The sequence below is a fragment of the Trichoplusia ni genome, chromosome 25, assembly GCF_003590095.1.
Source record: "Trichoplusia ni isolate ovarian cell line Hi5 chromosome 25, tn1, whole genome shotgun sequence".
In the NCBI taxonomy this organism is placed as follows: domain Eukaryota; kingdom Metazoa; phylum Arthropoda; class Insecta; order Lepidoptera; family Noctuidae; genus Trichoplusia; species Trichoplusia ni.
In genome coordinates this window covers 3,855,899-3,871,401 of record NC_039502.1, presented here as the reverse complement: position 1 = coordinate 3,871,401, position 15,503 = coordinate 3,855,899, and the positions used below count along the sequence as shown (strand labels likewise).

Sequence of the window (15,503 nt, the reverse complement as noted above, 5' to 3'; positions counted from 1 at the left end):
CTTTTTATACCTAAAGGAAGTTTGTGTAAGCGCTTAAGAGGCAGTCTGGTACAAACAAACTGCTATTACAGGATTATCTACCTAATTCCATAATATTTTCTCCACAAGCAACTAACACCTTTAATGTCTAAAATAACTTCAAATTACACTCAGAATGTTACGATAACTCTTGCTTAATGGCAATTAAAGTGAATAACACTTAAAACAACCTATGCTGAGGTAGTTCGGCCCTAAGTAACGAGATATGAGTCTATAAAATATAGCCGGGTTGGACTTTTATCTGCGGCTATTACCTTCCTACCTAAATACATATCCATAATTCATTTTATATGGCAGAAATTAGTCCATATGTAATGTTACAAAGTAGTTACTAAAATCGAATTTATTTATGTCCACACTGATTACATTTTCAAGGCTAAATGAATAAAGTTATGAGTATCTGAATGGAATAATAGTTTGACATTCACAATCTTTGAAATAATATTTTTTTTTAGAACAAAATTATAAGGGTGTGAGTGACACCTATTTTATGTTATATGGATAAACAATCAACAAAATCATCTCATCCACTCCATATAGTTCTGTGGTAAGAAATACATAACCAAAAAATAAAGACTACCGACGAATCGTGAACCTCTTAATTGAAGCCAGTTCAGTTATCACTAGAGCAGACAAACTATAAAACAAATTGTTACCTCGCAGACAGATTTTTGTAACAGTATTTTTCGACATATTTTAATTTCACTACTCACACCGAACGCTGTCATCTCTAGTTCATCGTTACCGGCTTAACATTAGAAACACTTCCTTTCATTTCCGACAGTTAGTACGTTTAATCCCTCAATGTAACTAACCCCGAAGGTTTTAATTTAAAGCCAGCTTCATTCCATCTTCTGTCGTCCACAGTTGATTGTACGATGTTCAAACCGCATTCTCTCATCAAAATCTGACCCAAATTTAAGGTCTCTAATGACCCTAGAAATTTGTGGGTCCACCGCCCGGGAATTCAATTCACGCCCGCTCTTTATTTATTGACCTGGCCTAAGTTTGTAGATTCTTTTAAGTAATCAACTGAATAAAGGTTGGACTGTAATCATGATGTTAATTCATGGAGACAGTTTACTGAGTTTTGTTACTAAAATCGGATTGTTTGGATTGTTTATGCGACTTTGTCCAGTGTACTAGGGAAGGACTGAATTGTACATGGATTACAATCAAGGAGGAGATTTAAATAAGAATATTTAATATTGAATATGTCCGTATTAAAATAATACACAATAACAGTGTGTCATCAGAGTCACACTTTCCATATTTTTTCTACCTACACTTAATAAAACGGAAAAAAAATTAAACAAAGTAATATTGTCGGCAATTAATGATAAGAGAAATGGATCGTATTTGATGAATATATTCATGGCTCGAGACGGATGGACTCGAATCCGAATTAAAATGAATTCAGCGGTCTGTAAAACGAATGTTGCTTTGAATTTTTTGTTTTTACTTTGTGCCGCGATAAATGCTTTGTAGAATGTAGTTTTCGTTTAAAAATCTGCATTGGATGTGTGGTTTAAAGATTAATTTAAGGCTGAACAATTCACAGAGATTTTGAATAGTTCTTTTCGCGACAGTTTGACTGAATCGCATAGAAATGGGACTGGTTTGATTTAATCGCTTGTCATTTACAATTGACGTAGTAAATATTAAAAAATATAGATTTATCTATTATTTTTCTACCTTAAAACATTAACATCAAAATGTAAAGATTACTTTTGTCCTGATGGTCGTGTAGGATACGAGGAATTCCAGAAACATTATAAGTAGCTTCCAAAAAAATATTTGGGCTTAGCTGCTATACTTACATAAGATAAAACAAATTTTGAATAAGCTTATGTAAGATCCCACAATTTTTAAAATAATGAAACAAAACAAGTAAAAAAAATATCTCAATATTTTAATAATTATTAACAATAATATTATTGTGAAACAATCAACGTCATCATAAACTATCATTTAATAAAATCGCAAATAGTTAAACTAAATCAAACAAAAATCACTTAGAGCGTCGGTATTTTACTAAATGGAGTATAATAATGTGCGATTTGGTAATTCACATTCATCATCTTTGTATATAACAAGTTAATTAATATCAATTTACAAAAAATATATTAATTATAATAACTATTATACGTATAAGTATTAAATTCGGAAGTATGGTACAATCAGACATAGATTTTTAATTAATTAAATATAATGTGACCATGAGAGGAAATAAATTAAATATTCTCTTCGAAATACTCTTAGGAAAAGTATGAATTATATTCAAATATAGGAAATAAAAAATATATAAATAGTTTACTATTTCAAAACAACTTTTAAACATCTATTTTCAATTTGTTTTAATTAGAGTATTTCAATCACAAATGTTCTTTATCTGATTGCAAAACATTGATTTCCTAATAAACAACAAAAATATTCGGATATTTACAAAATATGCGATTCCAGTTACATATCGAATCAAGTAAATAATACTGTATTATTAGTACAATCTTAATTAAACGGCAAGATACATACGTAGACAATATTTACAATAAATTTGAGCATAGGGTATTAATTCCATGAATTTATTAAAACTAGTAAGGATAAAAAATGGTCTTAAAATAGATTGTATTTACAAAGAATTGTTTCAAGTGCATAAGGCGAAGTAGTTGTACGATGGAATCTACCAACATCACTAAGAAAGAAAATCAAGGTTGTAGAGAGAGATACCGTTATATGTAGCTCTCGCTTCAACAATAGCAACAGTCTTTCCTCAAGCGATGGTGGTGGATCCCAAGGGCAATGTCATCATACTATTTCATTTACAGCTATCACAGAAACCCCAAAATTTTCAGAGAATATTTGTTGACCTAATAGAGCCGCAAAAGACTTCAAAGAAGACAGCAAAATTAACAAAGGCAAAAATAACATTAAGAAAGAAAATATCAAAACAGTATGATCACAGTTGCACGTACCCAAGGACCTACAGCCTAAAGCAGTTATCAGGGCGTTTATTGTCGAAGCTTAAAAATATCACCAAATAGAAGCTCCGGTAACGGTTGATGCAGAATCTCGCAATAACGAGTTCAGCAAGCTTCTGGCAAGATATTTATAAAACGCCTCAGAAAACGTTGATTCAATCAACATTTTTGAAGGTAACTAACACTGCACTTGGAACGAATTCGTTTCGTGTCTCTTGTTCACTGTTCATCAATTGTCACTGTCACTTAGCACCGTTAGCTTCATACACTCTCCATGGATTAGGAGTTCACTGTTTGTAGGATCCAGGGGACGAATTTCGATATCCTGGTACAAACACCGGGAAGATTGGCTTCGCCGCAACCGATGCCCCAACTGATGATGCCAGCCAAGAAATACTTCTGGTCTCTGCCTTTGACCTGAAAATAAACAAGCATTAAGTTACCATATGGCAAAAATAGTTTTGTAACCTTAAAATATATAAGATTTCTCAGAAGCTTCATAGAAGTTTTCTATTCTGACGCAATGCAACGTTGGCCTAGGCCAGGATAAAGCTTATATATTCTTTGGGCGCATTTCAATGTATAATTTAGCTAATTGGCTTACAAATTGAGTTTTATAGAGGGGTTCTCCTATTAGGATCGTTCATTTCAATTCAATGTGACTAATAAGTGTTCTTATGGACATACTAATAATAAATAAAAATAAAAACAAAGCATAAACATGGAATCAGTAGACCCAGTATTCAAGATCAAATTAAGTTCCATTTAAGATTTGGCCAAATTACCAAAACTCAAATAAAACTATTTCATGAAACCTGTAATGTTATTCATGAAAGTTTGTTAGTCCCAGTTTGGTTACTTCCAAGGCTTAACTCGCTACTAAAATTGTTTGCATTTTAAACAAAGACAGTTTGCCAGAAAATATTTAAGTGGTTTAAATTTAGGTAGAACAGTTGGTTAATCAACACTTAACAAGTAGTTTTGGGGGTATTCAATTGCTTTGCAGATTGTTGTATGGAGTTCCTATGGGTTAATGGAAGCCCAAAAGTTTTCATGGGACCTATGGAATGTAAGTGCCGTTTAAGCTTTAAAGCAAGTCCCGCTGTTTCTGGCGAATTTCGTCGGTAACTTGGTCAGTTTCAGTTCTAACATCTGCTAATCCTGCTAATCGCTTTCGTAAAGACGGAGAATAACCTTGAGTAACTTAACTTTGTTTAAGTTACGCTCTATTTAACTACCTTATAAATTTGATGAAAATCAGGTTCGGTTAATTTTATTAAAAAGGTGCCAGGTATTGGCCAACTGTAAAGTAGAAGTTCAATTAAATTATTGCTTAGAAATATTCCTTAATTAAAAGTGTGAAACAATATCTCCAATCTCCATTTATTCATAAATGAGACCACACTCAGGCGCTTGTTCTAACTTAATCCAGTCTAGTCTGAAGTTACCAAAGTCAGTACCTGTAAGGGTCCCCCTGAGTCACCTTGACAGCTGTCATGGCCGCCTCTTTCGTGACCGGCGCACAAGAAGATGTCCGGGATGAACTCCTGTCTCCCAGCCCTCAGGAACATCGACTTACATCGCTCGTTCGATACAATTGGTACTTGGACCTGAAAAGTCAACAATAAATGTTTATTACTTTTTTCACAGTGCTTAACTTTATTGTTTTTCCTAACCACTGAGAACAAGACAAGCCTTTGACTGGACAAGAGCGATAAGACCGTTTAACGAACCCATTTTATTTTTTATAATGACAATAAAATCTATGTTTTCTTCAGACTTCTTTATACCATGTACCCCGTAGAGCCAGTTAACATATTTTAAAATGACGAAATAAATGGGCATCTAAACGGCATTAGACTCACCTCTTGAAGAATCGACGGTAACACACCACCTTCAGAAAGCCTTCCCCAGCCAGTCACCGTGGCATTCTCCCCCACGAGAAGGTCATCAGTTGCCGGCAAACAAATTGGCGATATATGAGGAGCAAATTGTACTGGAGATTCCAACTTCACCAGCGCCAAGTCATACTCATACGTATAGTAATTGTATTTCGGATGTACTGCTTTCCTGGCAACTCCGCGCTCCACAAACGGGTACTCTTCAGATACAGACGAAAAATCATATTCCCCGACTCGTATCCTTATTTGCGATGTCAACAGACTGGAAAGAAAATTTCGAGTAAGCGGTTTTGAAGATTGATATCAGTTAGAACGACTTGTTAGTTGTACGTTGCTATGTTGCCAAGACACGAACAGTAAACATGCCAATTTCTTTTAAGCTTAGAAATGTTTACGCGAAAATAAAAGCACATGGTTTTCTTGTTTGGTTTGCTGGTGTTTAACAAAAAACATCACGTCTTTGTAAATAGCATCCAAAATCTAGATACGAACAAAATTAGAGGCAATTTAACAAAACGCTGTCTTTCCAGAGCCCCGCTCTTTATTTTACCGACCTCAAACAAGTAATAAAAGTAGGTTCACTTATCGTCGTCGTAAAAAACTCAATTTATTTTGTGAAACATAAAGAAGTCTCTAAAACATTTTTTGCGGATCCAGGTTATCCTGTGTAAGACAGACTCCATTAAAGATGCTTCATTTTAATTCCTCTTTTACGGTGTTTTGACTATTCCCTTTACTTTGTTTTTACAGTAATCTACTTACAGCAAGCCAAAAGACGAGAAATATAAAAAAATAAATGAAAAAGGAGCCGTCCATCTGTATGAATGCGTTAATCCCAAGGATTAGTTAATGGGTTTGATAAAAAAAAATCTCAGGGAGTCTTAAGATGTTTAAGACTTTTTTCGCGATAAAACGGAAGCCGGAATGTGAATTGCGGAATTGTGGCCAGTTTGTTTCAAGGTTAGCCTTTGTAAGTCAGGCAGTTTTGTGGATTATTAACGCTTACGTTGAACTTGCTCTATGTTAAGCAGTTGACGTTTATGGGGTAATTTACTTTGAATGATGAAAATCTCTGCGTTGTGTTTGTTGGTACACATGAACTAAGAGCCTTTTATTTTAGTATACTATAATAGTTTAAATTTTTTGTAGTGTCAAAGTCGAAACTTGCATAAGTATATTCTTTGTATCAAGATTAACATAAGTTTCCTTAACTTAAGTATTCAGACGACAATCATTAAACGTCACATGAGAAATATGTGCATATCGTATTTCAAAATCCTAGTTTTATAAATATTTAGAATCCTAGAGCAGTTTTAAAAGTTTCATGATATTTTAAATAAAGTAATTCACGAACAAAATTATCATGTCCAAAAGCTGGAGTATTGCCAGTTCAATTTTCATACGGGCCCATTTAGACGCGTCTGCTTATCAAAACAGGAATCGGTGCACACTGTCAAAATAATGAAACTATTCGTTCACAATGAACGAGTGGAAATATTCTTTTACTATTTTGGCATACATAGCTGAATAAACGCAGACGATGGAGAAATGAAATGAAGTGAAGACTTAGACTACAAACTGGCCTTTTTTAACGTCAAGGAATCATATTATATAGACCGAAACCCGTTTGGACGACACGTATCGTGTCTTAAGTGTCCTGGCCGTGAAGAAAAAAAGGCACAACGACTGCACAGCGCAACAAATGGTCACTTTTGGTAATATTGTACAAAATAATATCATACATAATGTATATGAATTGATTTTTAAGGAGACACTGCAAAATATAACATCAATCCTATATCGCAGTAATTGAATATCAATCAATAAATCTAAGCGGTGTAAACTATCTATTGGCTCGAAGAATGCGTTTTATCATTTGGATGCTTTATAGTGGGATTGAACATCCAATGGGAACGAATAGGATTAATTATAGTGTTTACTTTTATGTTTTCTAAGGTTTAACCAATTGCCAAAGCAACTTACTCATCAACACAATGTCCTGCCGTCGCAATCCAGCCTTCATTGATGATGGCTCCCCCACATCTGTGAGTCGATGAGAAGCCAAAGTAGGACGTCCGTCTAACGGACACCTGCCAGGGCCACCGACCGAAGCTGGAGTCCTTGCCGCCCATAATCCTCGACTCTGGACGAGGCCACATCGCTGTTAAGCCACATTCTGAAACATTGATTTGAAAGATCAGGATTTTGCGAACTTTGGAAATCTCCATGCTGTATCATGCTTGTTGGTTGTCAATGTTATTTGTGTGATAAAAAATTATGAGTTTTATTAACTTCATTTACAGATTGAACTGACCTTTTACCTTAACGTTTCTCCTAATTGTTTATCAAGTATATTTTTTTACATCGTGAACATGAAAAGTGCCTATCCAAAGCTGCCCAAAAAAAGGTCCAAGTCCTACCCAACCAAGTAGGTATTAAGGTAATTTAATGAGCTTTATCAATAACTATCAAACTATCTCCAAACAATAAATAATTAGGAAAATGCAGATAGGGTAAAAAATCATGCAAAAGACACGCATTAACGCTGCTTAAGTCCACATAGGTGCCGACACTAAAACGTACCACAAATGAAGATAAAATCCATGTAATGCATCCCGGAATGGTAAAAACGTAAATTATACGGGGAAACTGTGGAAACCATAAAAAGTTTCAACTTGAGTATAATGGCTTTTAGAATATAATGCATTTAATGTAAGGGCTCGTAACGGCCACGAAGATTTGTGAGTCGGAAGTCTATTTGGGTCGAGTCTATGTAATTTGCATTCGGCAATTTTAATTCTCTAGAGATTTAACGGGCTTTTAACCCTATAAGCGGTGGCTATGTTATTTCATCCCGTGGGTGCCGTAAGTTTTAAGGTAAATAGAAAGTTATTTTAGAATTAAATCGGCATTGGAAAGTTATCTTTGAACTTTTGAAGTAGGTATAATAGATTTTATTTTTTTGGAGAACATCATTATTTGTTTTGTTCCTCTTGGAATAGATTTTACGGACGGGATGTATAAATACTAGTATTTTATTGGAATGACTGAATTTTTAAACTTATTATCACTATATTTGTTATTTCAATATCATTTCTGTGTATTTAGGCTGCTATCATTAATCATTAAAAATACTTTCGCATCAAGGTATCGCAGAGGTTTCACAAACGTTTAAGTCACTTACTCAAAGATACCCAGACACAGGACAGGTATTTATGGATCACACAATCGCTTGTCCTTTGCGAAGATTTGGCGTAGTGACTACAACCACTCGGCTATCTGTGCAGACATTAAACAGACTACATCTCTACGGGCAGTTTTCGTCTAGCTATCTGGTCATAGCAGAATTCATAATGCAAATACCTTATCTAGAGATGCAATCGTTCTAAAATAATCTTAGTTATTACTCTAACTAGAAACAGTTAGATGTGACCGCCACTTCCACTATTTTACGACAAGCACAAACTTAGTTTTTATGGAGCCGAGTTTAAGGCGAGTAAGGCGACAGTAATTTTAAGTGGAAATACTCGTTTTAAAACGACTCAAGTTATGGAATCATTTTCCATTAGTTTGGATTAGAATGGACGTTCTGGAAGGCAATGAGACTGTTTTACATGTCGTTTTGTGAAGATGTCTTCTGTAATATGTGGAGCTTTTATGTAGTACCAGTTTAAGCAGATAACATTATGGAAATGATATACAGTATCTGGCCTACCAAATACACAGTACGTACCTGTGAATAGGTACCTAAATGCATCATGGTGTCGATCCCCAAGTCTTACAATCATTTATGTGTTTTGTGTTTGGGTGTCTTCGTAAATGTCTTGAATGCTTATTAAACACCCCTTTTTTATAAGACGGGGAGGAAGGGTTAACGCTCAGGGGACGAAGCAGATAGCGTCAGACTCGTTTCTATATAAACCTGAACCACCGTTCAACGTTTCCCGCAGTTAGTCGGGTACGGCAACGCTTAGCAATGCATCAAGCACTCGACACAAGAATGGATGTTTTCAAACCGTGCTGAGTAAGAAATTGAATTTTTGGCGCATAGATGAAGGAGAGAATTAAGACCACTTACCAACAGTATTAGAAGCAGCCGTAGTCTGTATCGGCGGTGAAGTAGACGCTTCTGTCCTATTGATCATATTTGTCGCCGGATCTTTAGGCTTGATGTAGTTCTTGTGCGGCTTGCTCGTCGTCGTCGTGAACTTCTTTGTCGGCTTCGGCTTGCCCGCCGGCTTCTCCCATGACGGACGAGGCTTCGTGATGAATGTTGGCTCTGTTGTGGCTTGCCAGTGTATCGTGTTGAGATTGCTTGGCCTTGATATGTATTGGCCTGGAATTTTGATGGGAAATATTTGAATTGAGTGTCAATGAGTATCGTTGTTTTAGTTCATACATAAAAGTTATTAGATGCTGATAGGTAGATTATATGATATGTTAGTAAAAAGAGATTTAAATATTATTTTTTAACATCAGATTCATACGTGAACATCATACAAATGACTTCAAAAGAAAACTACTCAGCCGAACTTGATTATTTTGAAGCGACCAAATGACAGCTTCTTCACGGCGAATTAAAAGAATCAACAAAATCAGATCATCAAGACCGAAGTTCTAAGGTAACAAACATGAAAAAAAAACGAGAGAAATTGAGAAGCTCTTCCTTTTTGAAGTCGGTTGAAAAGACAAGATTTGTAGAAAACTTTAGTGTGTACGATCTTAAATGTATTAATATATTTAATGATTTAAGTTCCCTTCACCCAATCAATTAAAACAAATAACATTGAAACTTATTAAGTGACAATGATACTTGCCAGACTAAACCCGAACCCTTAAAGATATGTTGTTTAGCTGTTCTCTTAACCACTGGACCACCAATTTTCTTCTTGTTCAGTATAAATAATTATTGTTTTATTTTCTTAGAGTACGCCATTCAGAATATGGAACTTTCGCTATTTATTAGAACCGTATTCGAAAACCTGTCTCACTTAATTTATAGCGCCATCTATGTATAGTTGTTGAAACGAATGTAGAGGTTCACACGTAGTTCCTGTGCCTTCCCGTAGTGGGTTTGTATATTATTTTAAATTGACAAACATAATAAATACAGCTTACCTGAGCTTATGCTGTTATCAGAGTGCTGCTCCGATACGGCCATCGGTCGCGCACCAGACAATATGCTAAGACTAGACGAAATCTTATTGTGGGGACTAGTTTCCGCTTCACTGTTCGGCCTATTTACATTTTGGTATTTATTTACACTGTTATAAGGTATTTTATTAACTATATCACTATTTTGTTCGCTACTTGAATCTAAATTTCCTAATGAAGGTAAGTTTATTTCTGGCGGCCGGTAGCTGTAGGACGTGGGAGCGCCATCTATTGGTTTTGTCATGAACGACGGCCGTTGCGTTTGCCAGTTTGGCCGCGCGATGGTTTGTGTCGAAGTCTCTGGCGCTTGAGTTGTTGTGTAGACCGTACTAGATGGCGTTGTGTACGTTTTCTCCGTGACCGTAACTGGGGGCAGGGTTTCTGAAAATGTATAACAGTTACGTTAGGTGGCGTAATTATCAAAATTGCATGTTAGATCAATTTGAAAATTTGACAGGCAAGGTATAAACGGAATACGATAATTCATCAACTTGTCCCTAGATGCTGTTAGTAGTAGCTATAAATTTCTTCTAAATTATAATTCATTCCAGTTATACACAATCATTTTAACGAAAAAAGGCAAACAGTGTAAATATAGGCGTAAATTCTTTAAAACACTAAAGATCTATAGAAAGATAATTTTAAGGTCCGTATCCCGTTGAATAGAAGATGGAGAGCTAAAAAAGGGAAAAATGGAATTCACATATCTCAAATTCCCTACCATAAATGATAATAATCATCAAAATCCCAAACAATTTCTTTATTATTCATTCCCTAAGCATTTAATAAAATAAATAGCTTTCAACATCGACCAGTTCAAAAACTCCATGAACCTACCTTCCACAACCACGGGCTTGTCGGGCAGCCTGCAACAGGATCCAAACATGAAGCCGTCGACGCAGACCCCCGCGTGGATGCCCCCCACTCTGTTGCACTCCTGCACCCACATGCAAGCGCCGCGCGCGCCGCCCGCAACGCACGACTTCCGCGACATTTGGTAACCTGGAGAAGGAAAATACATTTTTAGTTTCAAGATAAGACAAGAAATACATTTTTAGATTTAAGAAATATAGTGATTTTCGTAGGTGAGTTTGTAGAAAACATTCCTGCTTTGTTCTTGAAAGCAAAGATAATAGGAATATAGGTAATAATAGGAACATGCTGAAGAAAATTGCAAAACCCCAGTAGGTTAAGACGTAGCGTGAACAAAAGTGCTAGAAAGGTAAATTGTTATTATGAAGACAATAAATGTTCTTCACTTTATCAATTTCCAAAAGATACTATGGTTACTGATACGACCAAATTACTGAACAAAAGACTACTATCTACCCACTAACTGACCACTCAATAAATCAATTGAAAATCAAAAACCCTTTTACGAAACTTCCTTATAATCCCAATAACACATAACAAGGGTCAATCGTACATACTTCAGGAACAACACGTGTCATCAAATAATCCCCGAGTAATTGACCCGGAAAACATGGTTAGAAGGACAGACCCCAAACACAAAGTTATATTGAAAGTGAATTCACGCGAAACGTGTGAGAATTCACGGAAACACGGTATTGATTCGGATAGACTGTATTGAACCGTACCACTTATAAATTAGATGAGAAGGCAACAACCTACGGCTTTGGTAATACTCCTAAAGACCGTAATTAAGTAAAAGGCGGAGAGGTTACGGTATAGCTTCATGTTTAGGCTTTTATTTACGCGTTTTACAGAATGCACTTTTAAAAGGTGAGTAGAATTAAGTAAGAAGTCAAAAATATAATCTACGACTCCTAATAAAGTAGTTAAAAATTGTGCACGGGAAATATTTTTTCTCAGTTCAAGTAAATCTTACTACAACTGGTTCACGACACAAGGTACTAAAATTATTCCTTTAAAAACCGTCACTTATACCTTTTTATTTTCTTCTTACTTATATATGCCTCATCTCTCCACAATATTTCAAATATAATTTACAGAATTAAGAACAATACCTCACTCTAACCTTCCACTAAGTATTACATCTTAATTCGCTTACCGTTAAAACCTCTGAACTAAATGCATTGTCTATTTTCCATTTCGCGAAAGATTCTATTTATTGCTCGCTGAAGTACTGCGGACAATCTAATCTTCGAGTCGCTAGCACGTTTCTGTTCCACCCATTGTTATAAATCATATAGAGGGGAGGGGGGGTAGTGCCAATAAATTTACACGTGGTGGTCTACAAACGGATCGCTCAAGGCGGTTCTTGATCCATCTATGTACCGTAAACGTGGAGGTATTTCAGCAGAAAAACAGTTTCGGTGGGTCTCTGAAATTGTTGTGTTCTTAAGTTTTTTGAAGGATTGAATTAGTAATAATTATTATTTATATTCACTTCACAATTTTTTCCTACTTTTAACGTTAGCCGGACAAAATTATACGAGTACCTTTAAGACATTCTTCCCAGTCCCCAGTTTTCTATGCAAAATATGCCTACAAAATTATAATTTTAAAAATGCCAAGAAAACCCAAAAGAATCCCCTACATACCATCTCATATCTAAAACACAAAAGCATAACTCCAGCTACATATCCAGAACACACAAGACTGAATAAGAAATGGCATATTGTATGCTTCTCGCCTTAGAACACCGCAATAATCCTTCCTGACTTATGGGACTCAGGGAGAACTGGGTCGGAATAACAAACAGTTGGCATGATTGCTTTGTTGTCTTTTATGCCTAAATCAACATGCTAAGAAAGGAAAGTGAGGTACACGACAAACCCTCAATTTATTATTTTGCCTCGAGTTCAAGCGCGGCAAAAAATGTACGGAGGATAAATTATGGGAGAAGCTGTTTTATAAGGATACTTTACGAGGAGTAATGTGCTCATAAAAATTTAAAATGCGGTCTAAGTTATGGGGATGAATCTTTGTTACACTTTGTTGTTACCTTAACATAATCGAATTTATACGATAATGATGATACAAATAATCTCATTGCTATAGTGTGATGTAAATGATGATCTTCGACAGTAATTTTAAAGTAAATTAAATTTATAGATGGTCAAATAATTTTAGTTTTTTAGTTGGTGGCCTTTCCAGCTGGATTTCAAACCTTCAACTATACATAGATAGATCGAATGCATAAACAACAGCACATCTACGTATACCGATACATATCCTGGCTAATGGATTCAGCGATGGAGTATCGGACAAGACCGATGCAATATTGATGTGAACCCATTAGCACATTTAGCTCTGGTGTCAGTAACAGATGTATTATAGTAATAGTCAGGGTTGGAATTGATGGATATTATTATGATTATGATGTTTTGTCCATTATCAGCTTGCTCATATGGGGAGATGATTGTTATGTGACCATTTTGTCAAACTTGAAGTGTTTTGGAATAATTTAATACATTTTAATTTGATTTTATTTTTGTGTCTACTGGTATGTTTTGAATAACACAGCCTTTTTTTCCGAAAGTACACTGGGTTGAGTGCATTTTCTTATTCAAGAGGAACATTGGTACCTATATACCTCCCAAGCTTGGTCACTTTAATGTAAGTCATTTCAGATCTCAATTTGAAATCTGTAAGTTTCTGTCCTCTAAGGCACAAGGTCTTTATTCCGCAGTTCAATTTCTTTACTTCATTTTCCTAATTTTACAGGTCAAGTTTTTTGTGGATTTACTGTAATTCTTCCACAGTGCTCACTTCTCTAAAGAGAGCTGAGAAATAACAGGCTCTTGTGCGTGATACTCATGATTTCGTTGTTACATCATAAGTATTGAAAACTAAACGATTTTCCACATAATTATAAGGTTCAGGACTTGCACTATGCAATATTCTAACCACGGAACTTATTTACAATTATTTTAACGTGTTCTGGTTAACTGAGGTAATGTACTTAAACTAGGATGTACGCGTTTTATGTGTTTCTTCCAATTGCAAATTTTAGACATCGAAAGGTATTTTATGTTCTCTAACTAATGGTTTGTGATGTTCCTTCGGCTGTGCTTAGTAAAATAACTATTTACTATTAACTTCAGTACTTACACATTATTTAAATTACTAGGTCCGCGATTATTATTTAAAAATTTAAGTACATTTAAAATAACATCTCCATAGTATCTATTTACAAAAAATGTTTAAAATGAAGAATTCTCGAAAAAAATTGTGACATCATTGTCAAAATTTCAAACGTCACAACAACTTACGCAAAGAATTCTCTTGTTAACTATGAACTGTTGTAGGAAACCGATCGTCATCTGATAATTCCGTTGTAACAGCAATATTACGTCTATTTGTACTGGTGCAGCGCCGTGTCGCTACTTGTACTTATCCAGTAATTTATAGCTTAGATGTAGTTAATACTGCTCTTGTTACGCGCAAACTGTACTAAAAGCTACGCTAACTTTTCCGATGGTAAAGTTATGGTTGAGGTTTCATACGTCGTGGGCTATATTGTTTACCCCATACAGATGCAACTTTAAAACTGTGTGTTAGAAATCTCATAGGTTATAGCTAGCCTGCTGGTCTGCAGTCCTTGTTAAATCTCGACGCAAAATGAAGGGGTGTCATAAGTTTGACGTGCTTGCCTGTGGAATCATAGCTCCCGGTTTATTCGATTTCAGTGCATTCTGTTTTGTATTAAAGGTAAATAATGTGCGGATGATTTAAACTTGTTTCATAAATTTTGAGATAAGGTGGGGGGCGGGTAATAATTAATTTTTAGCTTTTTATTGTTCAAGATATTCCATAGAAATGTTTATGTAAATCGGCTGAATGATTTATTTTTACGCAACAGAAGAGATTTTTAGCTCTACTTATTCGCGTCGCTTTAGCTGTTACTGTGACCTATGCAGTAAATCGTAGAACTCCATATAATGTGATCTAGAATTGTAACGATATAGTTATTGCCAGCAAAAAGAGTAGAAAGCAGTAGAGTAGACTTGGATAAATGTTTGGTATTTATTAAATTATCGTGTTAAATTCTTTTCATCAGTAAAAGATATTTTTATATTGCAAAATTTAAAAATGGAAACGTAGTTTTTTATTCGTTTTAATTTCATTACTTTTACCAGTGTTCTTATCTTACTTTCCAATATTGAAAATTCATCGATATCATTAACCAATAAACTTAGCTGTCTTTAACATCAGATTTTCTGTAACTTTACATCGTAATAACAATAAATAAGTCGGCATACAAACCTATCTAGCCCAAACCTAACTCTGTTACATTAAACCACACATTAGACACAAAACTAAACATTTATAACAACCTTACATCGATAAATTAAGGTCCACTTTCGTGATTCGTTGTAGCTATGAAATATGAACTTGTGTTCAATTGTGCACGTCTTGGAGTCGTATTTTGTTATTGGGTTTCATCGAGAAATAATTTCCGAGGTGGTGATAAATTGTAAGCAATATATTTTGAGTTAAATGG

At 35.1% G+C, this 15,503-nt stretch overlaps 1 protein-coding gene across 1 annotated transcript in view; it reads right to left on the bottom strand.

The window, feature by feature from the left end:
• Nucleotides 1-2,407: 2,407 nt before the first annotated feature.
• Nucleotides 2,408-15,503, bottom strand: part of LOC113505414 (serine proteinase stubble) — a 145,314-nt gene continuing 132,218 nt past the window's right edge. The window contains exons 4-10 of the mRNA XM_026888086.1: nt 10,910-11,074; nt 10,037-10,453; nt 8,997-9,254; nt 6,902-7,094; nt 4,883-5,180; nt 4,478-4,627; nt 2,408-3,434 (exon numbers count right to left, since the gene is read on the bottom strand). Coding sequence (XP_026743887.1) covers nt 3,297-3,434; nt 4,478-4,627; nt 4,883-5,180; nt 6,902-7,094; nt 8,997-9,254; nt 10,037-10,453; nt 10,910-11,074 — 1,619 coding nt within the window. The 3' untranslated portion in view covers nt 2,408-3,296. The remainder of the gene's footprint in view (nt 3,435-4,477; nt 4,628-4,882; nt 5,181-6,901; nt 7,095-8,996; nt 9,255-10,036; nt 10,454-10,909; nt 11,075-15,503) is intronic.